At 42.4% G+C, this 20749-nt stretch overlaps 3 protein-coding genes across 4 annotated transcripts in view; all 3 read right to left on the reverse strand.

The window, feature by feature from the left end:
- The window catches only part of dnah5l (dynein, axonemal, heavy chain 5 like), a 65647-nt gene extending 61974 nt beyond the window's left edge, over positions 1–3673 (reverse strand). The window contains exons 1-6 of the mRNA XM_024401276.2: positions 3593–3673; positions 2871–3488; positions 2671–2772; positions 1275–1461; positions 615–780; positions 156–287 (exon numbers count right to left, since the gene is read on the reverse strand). Of these exons, the coding sequence (XP_024257044.1) occupies positions 156–287; positions 615–780; positions 1275–1461; positions 2671–2772; positions 2871–3032 (749 nt within the window). The 5' untranslated portion in view covers positions 3033–3488; positions 3593–3673. The remainder of the gene's footprint in view (positions 1–155; positions 288–614; positions 781–1274; positions 1462–2670; positions 2773–2870; positions 3489–3592) is intronic.
- Positions 3379–6723, reverse strand: LOC112233553. The gene is made up of 5 exons (XM_024401277.1): positions 6670–6723; positions 6002–6272; positions 4162–4262; positions 3746–3941; positions 3379–3488 (listed from the first exon to the last, which is right to left on the reverse strand). The coding sequence occupies exons 2-5, from the start codon at positions 6270–6272 to the stop codon at positions 3379–3381; spliced, it is 678 nt and encodes a 225-aa protein (XP_024257045.1). The 5' UTR covers positions 6670–6723.
- A 7214-nt stretch (positions 6724–13937) lies between these two features.
- Positions 13938–20749, reverse strand: part of LOC112227755 (heparan-sulfate 6-O-sulfotransferase 1-B) — a 104628-nt gene continuing 97816 nt past the window's right edge. Inside the window, exons 2-3 of one of the 2 annotated variants that reach the window (XR_006080279.1) lie at positions 16718–18481; positions 13938–15943 (exon numbers count right to left, since the gene is read on the reverse strand). Coding sequence is in view for 1 of the 2 variants with exons in the window: in XM_024392604.2 (XP_024248372.1) it covers positions 17770–18481 (712 nt within the window). In the remaining variant the exon portion in view is untranslated. Of the gene's footprint in view, positions 15944–16516; positions 18482–20749 lie in introns of those variants that run through there. The other variant, XM_024392604.2, reaches the window with a different exon arrangement.

The following is a 20749-nucleotide window of genomic DNA, read 5'->3' on the forward strand; positions in this document are numbered from 1 at the left end:
TAGAGTATATAGAAAATAGAGGCCTTTACATATAGAGTATATAGAAAATAGAGGCCTTTACATATAGAGTATATAGAAAATAGAGGCCATTACGTATAGAGTATATAGAACATAGAGGCCTTTACATATAGAGTATATAGAAAAGAGGCCTTTACATATAGAGTATATAGAAAATAGAGAGAGTGAAACTGACCAGCTCTCTCCAAGTCCTTAGTGTCTTTGACTTGGCCACCTGCAGCACTCCAATAACTTTCTTCACATGAGGTCGTTTGATCTCATCCATTAGGCTGAGAAAACATTCACAATCAATATAGACTACTGCGCACTCAACCAACACACCAAACAAGACATGCAGCATTCAAAAAAATATTGGCCAGGATAATAGAACAATTCATTGGAATAGGCAGGAAACCTAGCAGTTAAGAGCATTGGGCCAGTAATTGAAAGGGCCTTGCCCTTGAGCAGGGCACTTGACCCTAATGTCTGCTAAGTTACATAAATGTAATAGATGTTCTAAGGTTTTGTAATGAGACAGACTGAGTGTGGAGTTGACACTTGTGTCAGAAAAAGGGGGAATTGTTCTGGTGGGTGGCATGACAAGTGAGTATGGGTACCTGTTAAAAGTGGTCATGCGGCTTTTCCAATGCTCCAGTTCAGCAGAGGGCCCTATGTCATCGGCCTCCTTCCTCATTTGCTCGCCCTCTGTCAGCACCTGTTCGATCTGGTGGGCCCAGTGAAGGAGAACTCCCTCCAGCTCCTCCACCAGTTCGGAGTTATTGGCTTGAGGGAAGAGACAAACTGTCTATGTTACAGACTTACTTTGAGCATTTATTTTCTCATGTGCAGTATGAGCTTAGCAGTACCGCTGACATTGACATTTCTCTATGATGCTTGTTCTTGTCCAGTATCTGCCCTTGTAGGATGTACTCACAGGAGGTTGGTGGCATCTTTATTGGGGAGGACAGGCTTCTGGTAATGGCTGGAGCGGAATCAGGGGAATGGTATCAAATACATCAAACGCATGGTTTGATGCCATTCCGTTTGTGCCATTCCAGCCATTATTTCGAGCCGTTCTCCCCTCAGCAACCTCCTGTGCATGTGCTGTACCATACATCGTCTATTCTACTCAAATAGATTTTTCAGTGGGTCTTTTCACAGGACTACCAATTAAATTAAATTAAATCCCCAAGGGGGAATAATACAACAGAGTGGACAGTCGCTAATCACACACAAAAACGTAAACACCAAAACCATAACTTAGGTAACATCTATACCTGCAGCTGTGTAGTCTGCTGGGCCTAGCAAGCTGCTTAGGCTCTGTCCAGTGTCCACTCTGTGGAGATGGAACCTTCCCTCCATATTCAGTCTGGCAGAGGAGAGGTTGCTAATGAACTTGTCCACTGAACTCAGGAAGTCCTGAATCTGAGCATTCTGAAGTCCATCCTTCATGGAACCCCAATTCTGGTGAGGATTGAACAAAACATTTATTGGGGTTGAAGTAGAGGAGATATAGGAGAGTTCAAATCAAACTGTATATGTCACATGCGCTGAATAGTTACATACAAACAATGCAGTATAAGAAACAGAGTTAAGAAAATATTTACTAAATAGAAAGTAACACAATAACTTAATATAGAGGCTATATACAGGGGGTACTGGTACCGAGTTAATGTGCGGGGGTACAGGTTATTCAAGGTCATTTGTACATGTAGGTAGGGGTAAAGTGATTATGCATAGATAAACACAGAGTAGCAGTAGTGTAAAAACAAAGGTGTGGGTGGGCGGGGGGGCCTTGTAAATAGTCCGGGTGGTCATTGGATACTGTCACGATCGTTTGTAGAAACGGACCAAGGCACAGCGAATGTTGAGTTCCACATAATTGATTGATAGTGAAACTAACATGAACCGTGACTACAGAGGTGCTACATACACTTACTCAAAATACAATATCCCACAAACACAGGTGGGAACAAACACTATTTAAATATGATCCCCAATTAGAGACAACGATTACCAGCTGCCTCTAATTGTGAATCATACAAATCACCAACATAGAAACATGAAAACTAGAACACCCACATAGAAATAATAAACTAGACTAAACCCCAGTCACGCCCTGACCTACTCCACCATAGAAAATAAGGACTCTCTATGGTCAGGACGTGACAGATACAGTGTTCATGAGTCTTATGACTTGGGGGTAGAAGCTGTTAAGGAGCCTTTTGGACCTAGACTTAGGCGCTCCGGTACCGCTTGCCGTGCGGTAGCAGAGATAACAGTCTATGACTTGGGTGACTGGAGTCTGTGACAATTTTTGGAGCCTTCCTCTGACACCGCCTAGTATATAGGTCTTTGATGGCAGAAAGCTTGGTCTCAGTTGCCATACCAGGTGGCGATGCAACCGGTCAAGATGCTCTCGATGGTGCAGCTGCAGAACTTTTTGAGAATCTGGGGACCCATACCAAATCTTTCAGTCTCTTGAGGGGGATACTGTGTTGTCGTGCCCTCTTCACAACTGTCTTGGTGTGTTTGGACCATGATAGTTTGTTGGTGATGTGGACACCAAGGAACTTGAAACTCTCGACCCACTTCACTACAGCGCCCTGTTATGTTGTGTTTGAACAACTTAGCATGCATGTTGATAGGGCATTATACTCAATAGGGAATTACCTCTTGAGACTTGAGTGCAGGCAGCATAATTTGTGAGAACAGTTTCTCCATACTGTACAGAATGCTCCCATTAGTGCAGTCTAGCATTCCAAAATTCACTTCCTGGAAGAAACAAGCAGTACAAGAGCAATAGCAAAACAGTGAAACAATTCGTAAACAGTGCCACTAAAGTGGTGGCTAGAAACGCTAGGCTTACTAACCTGAGAAACATTGGCGGTCGTTATGGCCTTGTCTGTCGTTCTCAAGAAAAACAAACACTTTTCAAGTAAGGCCTGAAACATAAGAGCCAACACATCACACGGCCTGGTGACGAGACTGAATGAGATATACAAAGAAAGAGTCTTGTTTTTTACTGATACCATGGAAATCAAAACTTAAGAAGTGGCAGAGGCTCTGTCTCCAATACCAACGTAATACAAACATGACCAAACTAGTAATTATGAGGTCATTCTGATACGCTTGTTTGGAGATGGGGGCTCTGGTATATTTCACGGAGAGTGTTCTTCCCCATTACTATGCCTGCAAGGTGTTGAGTGCAGGACTGTATACTTTAAAGAAAGAATGTGGAAATTACAGACTGTGTCTTGTAAGCCATGATGGCATTCAAGTCCCCTTTTAGGGCTAGAAACGTTTGTCAGAGATAATTATTAAATGGAAGAAGTTCCGGACAAGGATTTCAAGTAGAAGTAGAACCAACACCGACTTCAATCAGTTCTGCAGCAAAACGTTACCTCTGAAGTACCAGTGGTGAGAAAGAGCTTTTTCTGCCCAGGGGTAGAACTGACTGTGTCTGCCCAGGTGGGGTGGTTTGATGAAGGCTGAAAAAAGGGAGATGGGGAAAGTACCATCATGTAATATTATAGGACTGATGTTCTTCACTCCATTTTTTTAATGATGACAATGAAGAGAAAGGTCAGTTTACCACTTTTATGTCTTGATAGAAGAATATCAACCTCTTTGATCCATTAGGCGCAAAAAACTCCTCTATCAAATTGAACTAGAGTAGAGTTTATGACAATTAGTATTATTGGAGTTTGGATGCATTTTGTGAATGTCTGACCAAAACCCCCCCCACCCCTTACCTTGTCATCCGATATAAAGGCCTCCTCCACCTCAGTCTCCCCCAGGCTCACACTGTCCACAAGCTTGACTATGAGGTACTTGTGGCGGGCATCTAGCATGGCCCGACGCTCATCCTTGGCAGCCCTGGCCTGCTTGGCCATCTCTTTCCTAGCTTCGTTGGAGAGTACCATCGTCCGTTTCCCTGAAACCTAATCGCATCCAGACAGAATGGGAGTGAAAGTAAACACAACCTGGCGGAGCTACTGTGACATTTGTTTAGGGAGAAAGGGTTTAGGGTTTTCCACATTAAGAAACTTCACCCATATTGTGAGACATGAATAACTGATCAGTTGATGCCCATCAAAAGTTAAAATGAGGGGTTAATACCCTTTGTGCCCTTTCCGCTGTCTTGACTTCGTAAATACTCACAGTTGTACTGGCCGTTGAGGAAGGAAGAGCTGCCGATGCCGTGTGATTGGTGCTTTTAGGGTTGTGACCTCCTATTCGCCTGTGTCCACTCACACCCACGTCTGTTGATATGGCAAAACATGACTGTCTATTTTTGTGGCCAATAAAATCAGAGCTTCACGTCTATATGTACTGTATGGCATGGTCTGTGTTTGTACTTCCTGTATGTCTATAGTTCTACCCAAAACAGTGCCTTGCAAAAGTATTCATCCCCCTTGGTAGTTTTCATATTTTGTTGCATTATAACCTGTAATTTAAATAGATTTTTATTTGGATTTCATGTAATGGACATACACAAAATAGTCCAAATTGGTGAAGTGAAATTTAAAAAATAACTTGTTTCAAAAAAGAAATTAAATAAATGCTATGAAGCCCCTAAATACGACCTGTTGCAACCAATTCACTTCAGAAGTCACATAATTGGTTAAATAAAGTCCACCTGTGTGCAAACTAAGTGTCACATGATTTGTCACATGATCTCAGTATACACCTGTTCTGAAAGGCCCCCCGAGTCTGCAACACCACTAAGCAAGGGGCACCATCAAGCATGCGGCACCATGAAGACCAAGGTGCTATCCAAACAGATCAGGGACAAAGTTGTGGAGAAGTACAGATCAATGTTGGGTTATAAAAAAATATCCTAAATGTTAAACATCCCACGGAGCACCATTAAATCCATTATTTAAAAATGGAAAGAACATGTCAATACAACAAACCTGCCAAGAGAGGGCCGCCCACCAAAACTCACAGACCAGGCAAAAAGGGCATTAATCAGAGAGGCACCAAAGAGACCAAGGATAACCCCGAAGGAGCTGCAAAGCTCCACAGAGGAGATTGGAGTATCTGTCCATAGGACCACTTTAAGCTATACTCTCCACAGAGCTGAGCTTTACGGAAGTGTGGCCAGAAAAAGCCATTGCTTAAAGAAAAAATAATCAAATACGTTTGGTATTCGACAAAAGACATGTGGGAGACACCCCAAACGTATGGAAGAAGGTACACTGGTCAGATGAGACTAAAATTGAGCTTTTTGGCCATCAAGGAAAACGCTAAGTCTGGCGCAAACCCAACACCTCTCATCACCTCGAGAACACCATCCCCACAGTGAAGCATGGTGGTGGCAGCATCATGCTGATGGGATGTTTTTCATCAGCAGGGACTGGGAAACTGGTCAGAATTGAAGGAATGATGGATGGCGCTAAATACAAGGAAATTCTTGAGGGAAACCTGTTTCAGTCTTCCAGAGATTTGAGACTGGGACAGAGGTTTACCTTCCAGCAAGACAATAACCCTAAGCATATTGCTGAAGCAACACTCAAGTGGTTTAAGGGGAAACATTTAAATGTCTTGGAATGGCCTAGTCAAAGCCCAGACCTCAATCCAATTGAGAATCAGTGGTATGACTTTAAGATTTTGTACACCGGAACCCATCCAACTTGAAGGAGCTGGAGCAGTTTTTCCTTGAAGAATGAGTAAAAATCCCAGTAGCTAGATGTTCCAAGCTTATGGAGACATACCCCCAAGACTTGCAGCTGTAATTGTGGCAAAAGGTGGCTCTGCAAAGTATTGACTTTGCGGGGTTGAATAGTTATGCACGCTCATGTTTTCTGTTTTGTTGTCTTATTTCTTGTTTGTTTCACAATAAAAAATATATTGCATCTTCAAAATGGTAAGCATGTTGTGTAAATCAAATGATACAACCCCCCAAAAATCTATTTTAATTCCAGGTTGTAAGACAACAAAATAGGAAAAATGCCAAGGGGGGTGAATACTTTCGCAAGACACTGCACTTGCACTGTACCTTTTCGTATACTAACAAGTGGAGGTTTTAACTCATTTGAATGGTCGGGTGCAGTTGTCTGGCTTAGCTCTCCCTCGGCCTTGTTCTCTGGTTCCCTCTTTGCTCCCTCAGGGCTGTCCTGCATCGTCTCCCCAGCATCAAGGCTTTCCTCTGTGGGAGGATTGGACACTTCCTCCTCTGGATCCACCTTCTCCGCTGGGGGGATGCCGGACCCCTCATCCACCTCAGGGTCCACTACTTCAACTGGCTGGAGATTCTGAGTGTCACACATCTTAAAGCGCAGAGGAGTTAGTTAATAGTCACTTTTGGGTTTTAAACTATTAGACGACATGGTCTAGTCAAGTGTAGGATCTTAATTTGATCCAGTTTTCTATAATTATCTTACACCTTTACATGATCTACGCATAACTTTATTGCAGTATTGAACAACATAGTTTTAACAAATAAACCCATTGGTCCATTGAAACTTATTATTAGAATAACTTATATTGTGCAATTGTCTATGCCAGGTATAATGATAATATGAAATCAAACAATGTGCTGCACTGTCTATGGATACTGTAGTTCAAGTGTTTCCATTACATTCACTATGCGCTTCCACACAAATGGAAAAGAACACAGGATAAATAATCCAACAATTTCTAAATTAAATGTTGAATATACCAGACCTTCCCCTCAGTTTTTCTGCTCTGTCTCTTGCTGCTCTCCTGCCGGGATGTGTGGTAAAAGAGCCTCTAGAGTCAGCTCAGCTAGCTGACGCTAAAGGCAATCAATGGGTGAATTGCTCTGACAAAGTTTGACTGTTGTCATGGCAACCCTAAACACGTTAGCCCTAGCCAGAATGACTAATCCACTGAAAGCCAGCAGAGGAATAAGTCAAACAAATGCCTGTCCGCATATGAATACATGAGAGGTCATTAAAGTCTGGCAACGCTAATGATACTTGAATTATGTCTGTCTGTCGGTCTGTGTGTGTGTGTGTGTGTGTGTGTGTGTGTGTGTGTGTGTGTGTGTGTGTGTGTGTGTGTGTGTGTGTGTGTGTGTGTTGAACTGTAAAATAGATACAATCAAATCATGTTATTGATTAATTAGGTAAAATGTATTTTTGAGGTGTGGTGAGGCTTAATAGATGTATTGTAAGAGAAACACATAGATAATGCAATAAGGTATTAAGTTGTAGATATCATCTTCTATTATGAGAAGTACGTTAATTCATAGTGCGTTTGTGTATTTACCATGATTGACTAATCCTTGTCTTAGTAACTTCCGTTATGACATCCATATCATATAACTACCTGGGGGTAGACTATTTCTAGGTACCAGCTACAGCTTAAACAAAGCCACAGCGAATGAAATGTACATCATTTAGCAAACGCTCTTATCCAGAGCGATTTACAGGTGCAATTATGGAACAGACAGATTTTTCACCTAGTCTGCTCGGTGGTTCGAACCAGTAACCTTTCAGTTACTAGCCCAATGCTCTTAACCGCTAGGTTAAGACGTCTCAACTTATTATTATGCAGTATTATGATTGAAGGCAGCATTGTATGCAGGGGATACATTTCAGCAAGGTTTATTATTAATCAATAAGGCCCGATGAGGTGTTGTATATGGCCAATATAGCACAGCTAAGGGCTGTTATTAAGCACGGCACAACACGGAGTGCCTGGACACAGCCCTTAGCCGTGGTACTATACCAGTCAAACGTTTGGACAAACCTACTTATTCAAGGGTTTTTCTTTATTTTTTATTATTTTCTACATTGTAGAATAATAGTGAAGACATCAAAACTATGAAATAACACATATGGAATCATGTTCCAAAAGGCACCAACTCTCAGACCATGAGAAAGAAGATTCTCTGGTCTGTATAAAAGTCAGTGCGCGATTACGTAGCACACAAAATGTATGTTCAATGGGTTTCCATTGATAGTTTCGTCACAAAAACGGTTAGCGTTTAATAGAAAATGTGCCTACTGTCATCTTGTCATGTGCGCTCGCAGATACAGTGGGGGTAGGCTGTGCAGGTAGACTAGTCTACATGGGATTATATTTTTATTTGTCAAATGGCAGTCAAGCACCAATCAACATGTCACCAGAAAAATACCCTTCATATTTATTGGAAAGACAAGATCACTGTGCACGTTCACCCCCCTGTGAAGATCATCATCATCATCATCATAATAATAATAATAATAATAATCTGTAGCCTAATAAACTGTATGGTTTCCCGAGTCACAGTGGGTGGACCACACACCATATCATTGCGTGACTCCAAATTTACTTTCGATATGATGGCTATTATATCAATATTTGTGCTTAAAGGCGTTTCCACCACCATTTATTGCATAATACATTTTACCGACACAAAAATATCCCACCATGTGAAATGAACAAATGATCTGTCGGCATTTATAATATTTACCGAAACGACCTGTTTCCATCACAGCTGTGGTGATTTTTTTTTCAGTTTACTAGCTCGTGTTACTTTTCTGTATTTCCGATTTAAAAGCCTGCTTTACTTCAGGTTAAATTGGCTGTGAAGGGAAGACGTCAAGATCCTTTCTTTTATTCATGCTTCTCATCAACATCAGGTTCAGCTGGGGTTATGGATGTAAGGGGTGTCAGGCAAACTATAATGACCCCACCACTATCTGGTGTAGGAGTCAAACCATTGTGAATGTGTCGGATGCTCTACAGACCATCCCCAAAAATGCCACCAAGATCAATCTGTCCAAGAACAAAATTCAAAACAGTCCGCCTGAGACATTTCTCAAGTTCCGTCATTTGGGTGTACTAACCCGGGACCAGAACAAAATCGCATCTCTAAGTGGAGGTGAATTCAAAGGACTACACATTCTCTATTTTCGAAACATCTCCAGAAACAACTCAGTGATCAAGGTTGACGTATTCCACAACCTGAAACAGTTAACGGTAATCGATTTGTCAAAAAAAAACGAATTAACCAAATTTCCTATTAAATTTTTTAGTTCCTTCCTAACATTGAATCGGCTGACATTTCTATGAATAAACTACAGAGTGTACAGAATGGGGTGTACAACACGATCTCTTTGTCATGGCTTAGTCTTTTGGGCAACAACATTGACCATTTGAGTGGCTTTCCTGCTCTTGCCTACATAAACAAACAACTCTGGATTACATCCAAAGTCAGGCATTTTTGCTCACAACCACAGATTGAAGCTCCTGCTCCTTATGGGGATAGAAACAGAATTCCTGGCTGGAATTCAGATGGAGACTAAGAAAACTCTTTCAATGGTTGCATTCTCTTTCTCGCTTGAAAGATCTCATTTCACTATTTGGGGCCTCCCAGATGTAACGGACAACCTTTCAAGAGTAGAGATCAATCTTGAAAGATCCAAATTACCTCCAAATGTCTCTTTCCTGTTTGAATTGTCCACACCAAATGTGGTAGTCTTCGAAAAAGCAAATCTTAGGGATTTGGGAGAATCCCAGCTCGTGCAGGATGGGAGCAAAATGAAAATACTTTATCTAGTTGACTGTGGTTTAAAGGAAATCTCTCACAAAGCCTTGAGGGTCTTTAAACTTTACAACTTAATGATAACTAGCTGAACATTCAAATGGATACGTTTACTGGCCTCAGAAATGAGACGTTCCTAACATGCTGACCACAGCGCTCATGTCATACGTGTGCGAGGGTTGCAAAATAAAAGTATACATACATGTTATTCAATCAATACACCAACACAGCTCGCGAGCGTCTGCGTAGCCGGGCGCTAAAATAGAACTTGGTTCTATTTGTGACGCTCTAAGCGCTGCAAGTCCTGCCTCTCAAATCTTCTCCTTGGTTTTTAGGAGCAATTACCCACGTGCCATCTCCTCATTGGTTTTTAGGAGTATATACCCACAAGGGTGATTGAAAGATGAACTGAGGTCCATACTCCAGTCGGTTGTAGTAATGCACCGTAAATTTGGTTGCCAACCGCCTTATCAAGTCCAAAGAAGAAAAAGAAGCCTGAAGGAAGAAGGAGAGCTGACAAGAAACTAATCTGGTTTAGCGTTTTGTCTGTGGATTAATTGTCAGAGTAGAGGACCTTGTTCATTTCATGTAAAATAACAACCCAATGTTTATATCCCAGGACAAATTAGTTAGCAACAGCATGCTAGCTAGCTAAATTGCCATAAATGTTTAATGCTTTTCGACCTGTCCCTAAATTAATATAATTGGTTCAGAGTTTGTTTTGATATTTCAACCTGCGTGTCCTGATTGCATCTGGTGTGGAGGGACAAAATCAACATGCGTGTGATGGCAGATGCACACGCGCCTGCTTGTCTGGTCAGCATGTAAATCTAGATAGAAGCAAGATTCAAGAACTCAACCCTCGCTGGCTCCTCCCTCTAAGGAGCCTTAGATGCTTGTCCATTATCGAAATGAAATCATTGAATTCATAAAAAATACTTTCAGTGACCTACAGAACCTTGAAGACTTTTACATGCTATACAGTGTCCTTAGATACATCACCAATCAACCTTTCAGCAAACACAGCAGACTTGCAAAGCTGGACCTCGGCCTCATTATCAAATACATTGAGGAAGGATCCTTCCAAGACCTGGAAAATCTTGATTGCCTGGACCTGGGAAGCATATCAAAAGATTAACTCCTGCCATCTTACAAGGTCTTGTGAAACTGAAGCAGCCGGTGTAGTATAACAACTGCCTTTATTTTGATAAGGACAACACTCCGCCCTAGAGTATGTGGAGCTAAGCTACCAAGGCCCTGGAGGAGATGGAGTTGAACATTTTGGACCGGGCTTCTTCACGGAGTAAGTGCGCGTAAGATGTTTATCCATAGGAAGCACCATTTTGAGCAATTTCCATCCAAATAACTTTGTCCCCCTTGTCAACTTAAGACGGAATTTTGGGGCCGGCATCACTTTCAGTAACACCAATCTAGTACTGTCCTTCATCCACTTAAATCACTGGAAATGCTGACCTTTTACAAAACAGACCTGGATCCTCTACCCGACATCTTACTGCCTCCAGGGAATTCCTTGAAGGTTTTACTAATTCAGTCCAACCATTTACACGTTTTGGAGATATCTTTGTTTGATAACCTCCCTATGTTGCTATTCCTTGATATCAGCGACAACCCACTGTACTGTCCCCCCCAAATGCCTGGTTCAAAAGCTTTAAATGATCCTACTGTGCACATAGTCCATATCTATGACCGCCACTGTGACAATATGGGGACATCTCACTACATGCGGGAATTAGATGACAAAGCATGCTTTTATGACCAGTTCTTCCACAGCCTTTTCTTGGCCACCTTCCTTCTGGACTTGGTGACTGTGACCATGTGCCTAATCTGGCACAATCAGAAATGTGCCATCTATTACCTGCTCCTCCCGCGGCCTCGCCTTCGAAGGCATAAGGCAGCGGGGAAAGGTTGCTACAGCTCCAGAGATGAGCCGTGAGTGAGCTGGTAGCCCCTCTAGAAAGGACTAGGATTAGGATCAGCTCTGTTCCGACTGTGCTTGCAACACCTCGACTCCCGTCCGGGCAAGGCTATCCTAGAGAACATTGAAACAGCCATCTACAATGCCAGATGCACACTCTGAGTGGTGACCCGTGACTTTCTCCGCAGTGAGTGGTGGCCCTGGAGTTCCAGGTGGCCAGTCAGACTTCTGTGTGAGAGGAGCGATGTTCTTCTGATGGTGTTTCTCAAAGAGATCCCAGTCTCTCTCCTTACACTCGGTTATGAAAGATGGTGCGTCGGAAAACATACTTGTTGTGGCCCACAGACGAGCGTGACCAGGAGATGTTCTGGATCAGACTTGAGAATGCCTTGAGGGAAAGCACACAGGAGGAATATGATGGTGATGAGCTTGCCATGCTCACTGGCTAGACCTGGGATATTTTCAAATTAAGAAAATTGAACAGCTGACGGAAAATCCTGTAGCATTGTACATACAGTTGAAGTCAGAAGTTTACATACACTTAGGTTGGAGTCACTAAAACGTGTTTTTCCAACCACTCCACAAATCTCTTGTTAACAAACTATAGTTTGGGCAAGTCGGTTAGGACATCTACTTTGTGCATGACACATTTCATTTTTCCAACAATTGTTTACAGACAGATTATTTCACTTATAATTCACTGTATCACAATTCCAGTGGGTCAGAAGTTTACATACACTAAGTTGACTGTGCCTTTAAACAGCTTGGAAAATTCCAGAAAATTGTGTCATGGCTTTTGAAGCTTTTGATAGGCTAATTGACATCATTTGAGTCATTTGGAGGTGTACCTGTGGATGTACAGTGGGGCATTTAGTCAGCCACCAATTGTGCAAGTTCTCCCACTTAAAAAGATGAGAGAGGCCTGGTCGCAAATGGGTCCTCCATTCCAAATGGATAATGCATACTTCCAAACTTGTGGCAAAATGGCTTAAGGACAAGAAAGTCAAGGTATTGGAGTGGCCATCACAAAGCCCTGACCTCAATCCTATAGAAAATGTGCGTGTGCGAGCAAGGAGGCCTACTAACCTGACTCAGTTACACCAGCTCTGTCAGGAGGAATGGGCCAAAATCCACCCAAGTTATTGTGGGAAGCTTGTGGAAGTCTACACAACACGTTTGACCCAAGTTAAGCAATGTAAAGGCAATGCTATCAAATACCAATTGTGTGTTTGTAAACTTCTGAGCCACTGGGAATGTGATGAAAGAAATAAAAGCTGAAATAAATCATTCTCTCTACTATTATTCTGAGATTTCACATTCTTAAACTAAAGTGGTGATCCTAACTGACCTAAGACAGGACATTTTTACTAGGATTAAATGTCAGGAATTGTGAAATATATTTGGCTAAGGTGTATGTAAGGTGTATGTAAACTTCCGACTTCAACTGTATGTAGTTATATAATGCAATTGTATATGTTGTAAGACTTGAAAATGTACAACATCGAAAAATAATATAATATAAAGCTCTTATGTTTATACTGCTTGTACATGCTTATTACATGTAATTATACAGTATACATGTTGGCTCTAAGTTAATCTTTCACTCAAACAATAAATGAGGATATGTCCAGCTAACATGAGCAGGAATTGTTGTTGACAGGCAGCATATATCCAGCAGATGGAGACAGAGCCTAATCTTTGTTAAATAGTTCAATATTCAATCAACATCCACTCAAGGCTCAGTGAAAAGTTTTGGTGCAGTCACCCTATGTCACCTCACATAAACGATTTTGTTATGTCAATAAATACTTTGCTCAATGATATAAATACCGCTCAGAGTTGGAATGCTGTTGTGTTTGATTCAATTAATGTAACAGTTAGAATCACTCATCAAGGGAGACCAAATACACAAATAGTCTGAATCATTGAGACCATAACAAAAGCAGTCTTAGTTTTGAGGCAGTCTTTTTAAAAATTTAACTAGGCAAGTCAGTTAAGAATAAGTTATTATTTACAATGACAGCCTACTGGTGAGCAGTGGGTTAACTGCCTTGTTCAGGGGCAGAACGACATATTTTTACCTTGTCAACTTAGGGATTTGATCCAGCAACCTTTCGGTTACTGGCCCAACACTCAAACCTCTGGGCTACATGCCTCCCCCTTTTGATCTTGTGGCATATAGAGCTTTCTATGAAGTAAACCGGTTTTATCTCACATACACTAATACCTCTGCTAATTCAATTCTGTCCCCACCTAACACCATTTGAATGTGATGAGAAGTATAAGGAAAATGGCATTTCTGGAGCAAACCGAAAAATGCACAATACTACATGGGTTATCTTCCTGCTATTTCCTCAGCCTCTCTCTTTCTCTGCCAAATCCACAGATTGTTCAATGCAGTGTTTTGATGATATCTTTATTTGGAGTTCTCTCCAGACACAGCCACCAGTTGACCAGACTTATTCATTGCGATTCAGACGTGAAACAACATGTATATCTATATCAGTATAAAGACTAGTTATTCAGTTCATTCATGATGTCTCAGGTTGAGGTCAGATATAGTAACAAGTGCACCTAGTTGTGTTTGTGGACACATGTTCATTTTAAACACAGTGGGAAATTGAGACACACACATTTGAACGAAAACTGTAAAAATGGAACTGAAATTGTGAGGTAAGTGGGAAACAAATTCAAGTAATGTTTCAACAGTCAAATTGAAGAAAAAAACAACGGAACCCTTAAAGATGGAATCTTTAATGGTGAAACAGACATGTCAGTTTGCAATATTACACCAACTAAGATGTTACTGCAAACAATAAACAGAGTTCTCCACCACAGACATCATTGCACGAGCAACAGAAGAGCACAATCATGTATTTCTTCTTTTGTTTCGCTGGGCGAGCAGCGCGACGCTCCTCAGCTCTGCTACAAAAACAATAACGTAGTGGGGCAGCCAGTGGCTCTGTTTCCCTGTACTGCGGATTCCATCTTTATGTTGATGTTCTCTCCGCATAGCATTCACAAGCACTACCTATGACAACAAATGTAGGTTTACATTGTTTATCAAAATCATGCTTCCACTAGAAAATACTAAAACGTTTATGACTAACTTCACCTATAAATTAGCCAATTTCCCATCAAGCGGTTTGCTCTACTGTATGTTCTGATAAGTTAAAACATGAACACAGTACCAGTATTCCAAGAGAACAGCTGTGGTGCTGTCGTGTGTTTTGTGGCAGTGATTTTATACATTGTTAATGCAATGTTTTTCTGGAGAGAATAATTATACATAATGGGTGATTGAATGTGACCTCGGTATGCCCTCAGCTATGCCTCATGTGGAGCTCAACTCGAGCAGATTTCCCCCCGGGTTAAACCTGGCCAGCTGTTGCCATTTGTTTGCCTGGCTCTGCAGGGACAGGGAGGGCATGATAGTCCACAAACCCTCTCCGTTTCCACTGCCACTTGTTCAAACCCTACACAACTATATACAATCTCAAAACGTTTCCTGATTTCCGTTTCCTGACTTTGTGCAGACGACACTGGGTTAAGAACAAGTCCCTGTTCTCAACCCAAAGCAACTCATTCATCTGCCGATTATTCATTTAAGCTTAAGCGTCAACTTACCTTGGCAATGAGCCTGCCTGAGAAAATGGTAAAAGGCCAGAGTGATTGTCTGCTATGTCTCTTACTTGGAAGATGTTTTATCTGATTTTTTTCTCCATCTGGCCACAATGTGGCTGGACATTATTCATAAAGGGAATTACTTCTGTGTTGATCAAATGAAACGGGCTATGTTACTTATGAAAACATTTCATAGAGATGCTACCATGATATGTATTAGCAGCCTCATCCTTTTCATTGTGGGTCATTGATGAGGTAATTTGTGTGTGAACTGAAACAACCAATACTTACTTACTCTACCCTCTTCATCCCCTATGGGACATGACCACAATGTGCTCCCATGTCTTTGAGTCCTTGGCAACATGCTGTAGCTCGCTCCAAGAGAGGTTGATCTCAGAGCTGTTTTTAGGATTCTGCCCGGTCCCCTCTGAGTACAAATGATGCTGCCCGGTCCATTCTGAGTACAAGGAATAGGAGCAGAGACTGAAATAGAAAGGAATATCTTTTTTATTATTATTATTGTTGAATAGAAGATTCAATCTGCATGAAGAACAGAAATACTCACAGCAATAATACAATATGGGTAAAACCAGACCAGACCAGACTGGAGACTTTGTTTACAAATGCCCTACATCACTCAGTCTTGTTTAACTAACCTTGTGGGGACACACAATTGATTACCATTTAAAATCGTATTTTCCCTAACCCTAAACTTAACCGTAACAGTAACCTTTAACCCCTAATTTGAACCAAACTCCCTAGAAATATCAATTTTTCTTGTGGGGACTAACAAAATGTCACCAGTTGGTCAAAATGGTGTTTATATACTATTCGTGTGGGGACTTCTAGTCCCCACAAGTATAGTTAAACATGTCCCCACACACCTTTCCCAAATAAGATAAAAAATACTTTGCATCAGCGAAATCTTCTGGAACCTATTGTTTGACCTCTGCTCTGGAGACTGTCAAATCAAATCAAATGTTATTTTGTCACATGCACCGAATACAACTGGTGTAGACTTTACCATGAAATGGTTGCTTATGAGCCCTGGGACATAAGTAGAAGTCACTCAAACAAACATTCTGCTATTGATGACAAGACTATGAGTCATTTGCAGGATCTGCACACACTGGTCCACATTTCCTTAATAATAATAATAATCCCGTAGCATTTTAACACTCCCAAAACATTCAGATGTGGCCCTGTTTTTAGTACTGGCCATGCCTGTGGGGTCACAGTATTTGCTGCTGGATTGGAGACTTTGTGAGCAGAATTATAAATAGGATAAATATGGAGGTTCCATATACACCAGTATTTAATGCTAATGGTTATATCATGTCCATACCCATTGTGTTTGAATTGTAATTAAACACACCGTTCTCCAGGGGATCATTCTATTTAGAAATGTGTTTTTTTTAAAGATTATTAACAAAAAAAGAGTGTGGTTGGAAAGAGGCTGTCCATTCTTCAACTTTAATATTTTACCTGTTGCACTTTTAGACATTTAAATATGCATTATTAAAAATAAAACACATCTTGGGGAGCATGGCAACCTCGACTAATAATCCATCCATTACACATGTTCATTGTATTCTGGTTTTAAATGACACACTTGATCCCAAACAGAGAAGGGAAAGCACAGAAACAAAAGCGCGCACACACACACACACACACACACACAAAACTTTGTACAAGTAATAAGAACGACAGTGTTTCCTGTTTTTAGTGTCTCCCTTCAGTATGAGACCCCCAGTCCGTCTCCTGTTGAGAATCCATTGTTGTATCTAGATTATGTGGTCGAAAATGTTCCTAGACAATCGCATAACAAACCTTCATGTCAATCATTTACCTTCTCATTCATGTACATCTCCTTTAGTGTTCAGATCACAATCCAACGGGTGAATTAAAATACATCGGAACCAAAGAGACTGGCCTCTTCATAGACATTCAGACAAAATGGTAAAAACATACAAGTGTAAAAAAAAATCTGTTTATCCGTCATTTATATTAAGATATAACTCTAAACTTTGATACATGTTAGTAAACTTTCAGCAAATTGATGGGTATGTTATGCCAATCATGACTTTATATCACTTACAAGTGCCATACTGTATATCAAGGTGGGCCAAATAGTCTCTCACATTGGAAAAATATCTATTTCAAATGATCAGAAGCAATTGAATAAATAAAAAGATAGCTTGTCGGAAATGTCCTTCGCTTAGATACTATTGAAATACTTTTGGCCCAAAGTACAGGTAATTTCTCATCTCACTGCTTTGAAACTCCTCAAACAACTTATTAAGCACATAGGTTATTCTTGTGGGCTAAGACATAGAACGGCAAGTAAAACAAGTTTGTTTACTTTGTAAAGGAAAATCTGAGGAGTGTAGAGACAGTTGCTGCTTCTAGAACTCCAGAGGGTGACTCAGGTTTATCGTGGGCTTCCAATCACAAATATCTGACCTCTCCACATAGTCTAAGAAAACCAAAACGTCTATGTCATCCAGGAGCTAGAAGGGATATCATCTGGTCCGCAACCCACAGCTTGGCTCATGCAAAGTCCATAGGTAAGTCACCCAATCCTCTGCAATGGTCTCCTTCCTAAACCACAAGTGCCAAATTTCAACTTTCCTAAACAATCACTCTGATGCAACCTCACCATAAAAGACAATGGGGAGGTCAGGAAAGTGGGTGTCTAGGTGGGTGGGGGCTACCACCTGTTGATGATGTGGTTCATGTAGTCCTCTGTGGGCAGCCTGGCTGTCCCTTCGCCCCCCATACCGCCCTCATCTCTGAGAAAATCCCGGGGGTCGAGACCGCGACCCCGAAGTGCCAAGCGGTGCGCGCGTCTCTCCAGCTGCCGAGTGTACTGATAGCGCTGCTGGAAGAGGTCGCGAGCGTAGTCATACAGCTGCATGTCCAGGTCGTTGAGCTCCTCGATGCGCGCCACCGTGTCATTGTCCAGGTCCACGCCGGCCGCCCGCGTGCTGTTGTACTGCACAAAGGGGCGGATGAATCGCAGTCGGAAGGTGCGCTCAAACAGGAACTGCGTCTTGCGCTGATACTCAGTCAGACCGAAGAAGGCCATGTCGCGCAGGTTCTTCTTGGCTGACTCGAGGAGAAGTTGCGAGCGCCGCTTATCGGGCACGGTGGAGAGGTTGTAGCAGCCCACCAGGCTGAGGTCGGCGAGCATGCGCACCTGCCGGTTGTTGGCCAGGTTGTAGGGGCAGTCCATGAACTGCTGCAGGGTGCAGCCGGACCAGTCCGTACCCTCGTAGCAGGGCGGCAGCTCCTCGGGGGTGGGCGTGCGCCCGTCGCACATGTGGAGGGACGTCTTCCAGGTGGCGCCGCGCTGCACATGGCGCCACTCGCTCAGGTAGCGTGACACAGGGTCCCTCAGCAGGGTGATGTAGTAGAACTTCCTGCAAAACATAACAGAGGAAATCACAGTGACTGAAAACTAAATCAACACAGTGATATTTCAAGAAACACGAATGAGCGACGACTGACTAAGTCAGCAGGATCAAATCTGGTTTCGCTATGGTCTCCTCAACATGAGATGAACTACGGAAGCCTTCAAGGATCAACAGTGACCATGTAAAGATTTCCATGCACATTCTACCGACCACTTGGAAGTTTTGTCAAAAACTAAAGTGAATTATGACAAGCACACCTGTGAAATGTATAAATCCCCCCTCAAATGGGGGGAGGCAGTCAGAAGAATCAGGGGTGCTTCGTGTCATCACAAATCACTGCAGTGAATGTTGACATTGACTTCAGTTTTGATATATTGGGGAAATTATTGTTGGCGCTTAACCAGATAGCAAACATTCCAGACCTCAGGGGCTATGGGGTCCAGACCAGAGACCTGGAGTGACGCACATCTTGAAACAATCATCTCCAGAGGATAAAAGATGGGGAGAGCGAGAGAGAAAACAGGGGCGGAACATTCCTCTGCATCTGTGTAATCACAAATACCTGTCGTGCAATGGCAAAAGGCCTGACCTTGGTGTGGTATTCTACTGCTCTGCAGCGGCAGCCAGACATTCACAGACACCGAGACAACAGTAAATACATTCCAACTCCGGGGGGCAGTGTGTGTGTGTGTATTGTTGTTGACCAACCCTGACCCCAACATCCATAGCCCCCGCCTACACAACCCTGTTCTCCTTTACACGCCAGATGAACAAACTGTTCGCTATTCTTCCCATTAAACTCCACTGTCTGGCCTGTACTTATGTCATAACAACATTAAGATTCAATCTGACTAGAGAAACAGCCAAGGGTCACTGCCTTGGTAAAACAGACAGACCATGGTAATAGGATTTAGGTTAGAGAGCTGGAGACGGGGTCTGATAATGATTCATAGTGATCCCTATACTCTTATCTACATTTGCCAGGTCATAACACAACCTTTAAAACAGAGACAGTGGGCACAGTAATGCCAAGTTCAATTCAATCAACAATAGAGCCAACTGCTACTTAGTTTACACCCCTGGCTGGAAAAGAGAGACAGTGACGCAACAAGGCGGCCATTTTGTGCCAGGTAACAGAGGGGGAAAAGAGGAGCCCCTTGTTTTGGCAGGTGCAGGTGAAAAGGTCAGGCTTTCAGGTTTCGAAGGGGTACACAGGGGATGACAACTACTCTTCTTATCGTCTCTCATTCCGTGTCCAATCGCGCCCACCTCTGTCTAGTGTCAGTGTAGTAGTCAAGGTTCAATACTTTTTGAGTTTGGAATTCTAGGCCTTTGGGGTTTTTGCGATTCTCAGGAAAATTCCAGGGGACTTGACCGCATTAGCGAGTTTTGTATAATTGGGTGTGGAAAAAATGGCACTTTCTCACGTTGAGAAACAAAAGAACTGTTAACTTTTTAAAAGTAGTTTATCCCCTTTAGCATACAGATGCACAAAACAAAAGTAGAATAGAGTATCACACCTCAATTCCCTGCCATGCCCCCTGGTATGACTAGAGAAGATAAGAAGGGGAACTAATGCGAGAGAGGGGGAAAAAATGATGAATGGCTGAGCTGTATTGGGGAGAACTGGAGTCTGGAGGTGGGTTTCAAGTGGGAGTTCTGATCTCATTACACATTAGCGCTCTGCTCAGTCAACATTACGAGCGAATCATAGTGTACGACATGGCAGGATCCCCCCCCCCACCCCCAGGGGGGCCTTCACTACACCAGCACACCTGGTAGAATGAGATATGATGGGGTTGAGACACAGAGACTTTGTGTGTCTGCTCTCTCTCTCTCAGAGTTTTTGCTAGACACCACGCTGTTGTATTTGAGTGTGTGTGTGTATCTTTCTCTTGCATACACACACACAGACCATCTAGTTCACACTCACATTCACGCACAAGCAACCACACAGCAGGCAATAAAGTCGCACTCTCACCCCCACCCACAGCGGAGCAACTCTGCATCACTGTTGATGGATGGGCCCAATACTGGTAGTATCTATCAGCCACAAATGCTGACTGCGCTGTTCTAATGGGATAGCAATAATGATGACAATTTGCCATAAGATGGGTATTTCAGAAACAGGACAGCGTCTCACAAGATGGATAGAGTGTTATAACACACACATGTTCTTTGTGTAGTAGACCAGCCATGTCTGATTTTGGATTTGATTAGGATCCCCATTAGGCAACGCCAATGTTGACAGCTAGTCGTACTGGGGTCCGACAC

This window comes from Oncorhynchus tshawytscha, linkage group LG29 (assembly GCF_018296145.1).
Source record: "Oncorhynchus tshawytscha isolate Ot180627B linkage group LG29, Otsh_v2.0, whole genome shotgun sequence".
Classification (NCBI taxonomy): Eukaryota; Metazoa; Chordata; class Actinopteri; order Salmoniformes; family Salmonidae; genus Oncorhynchus; species Oncorhynchus tshawytscha.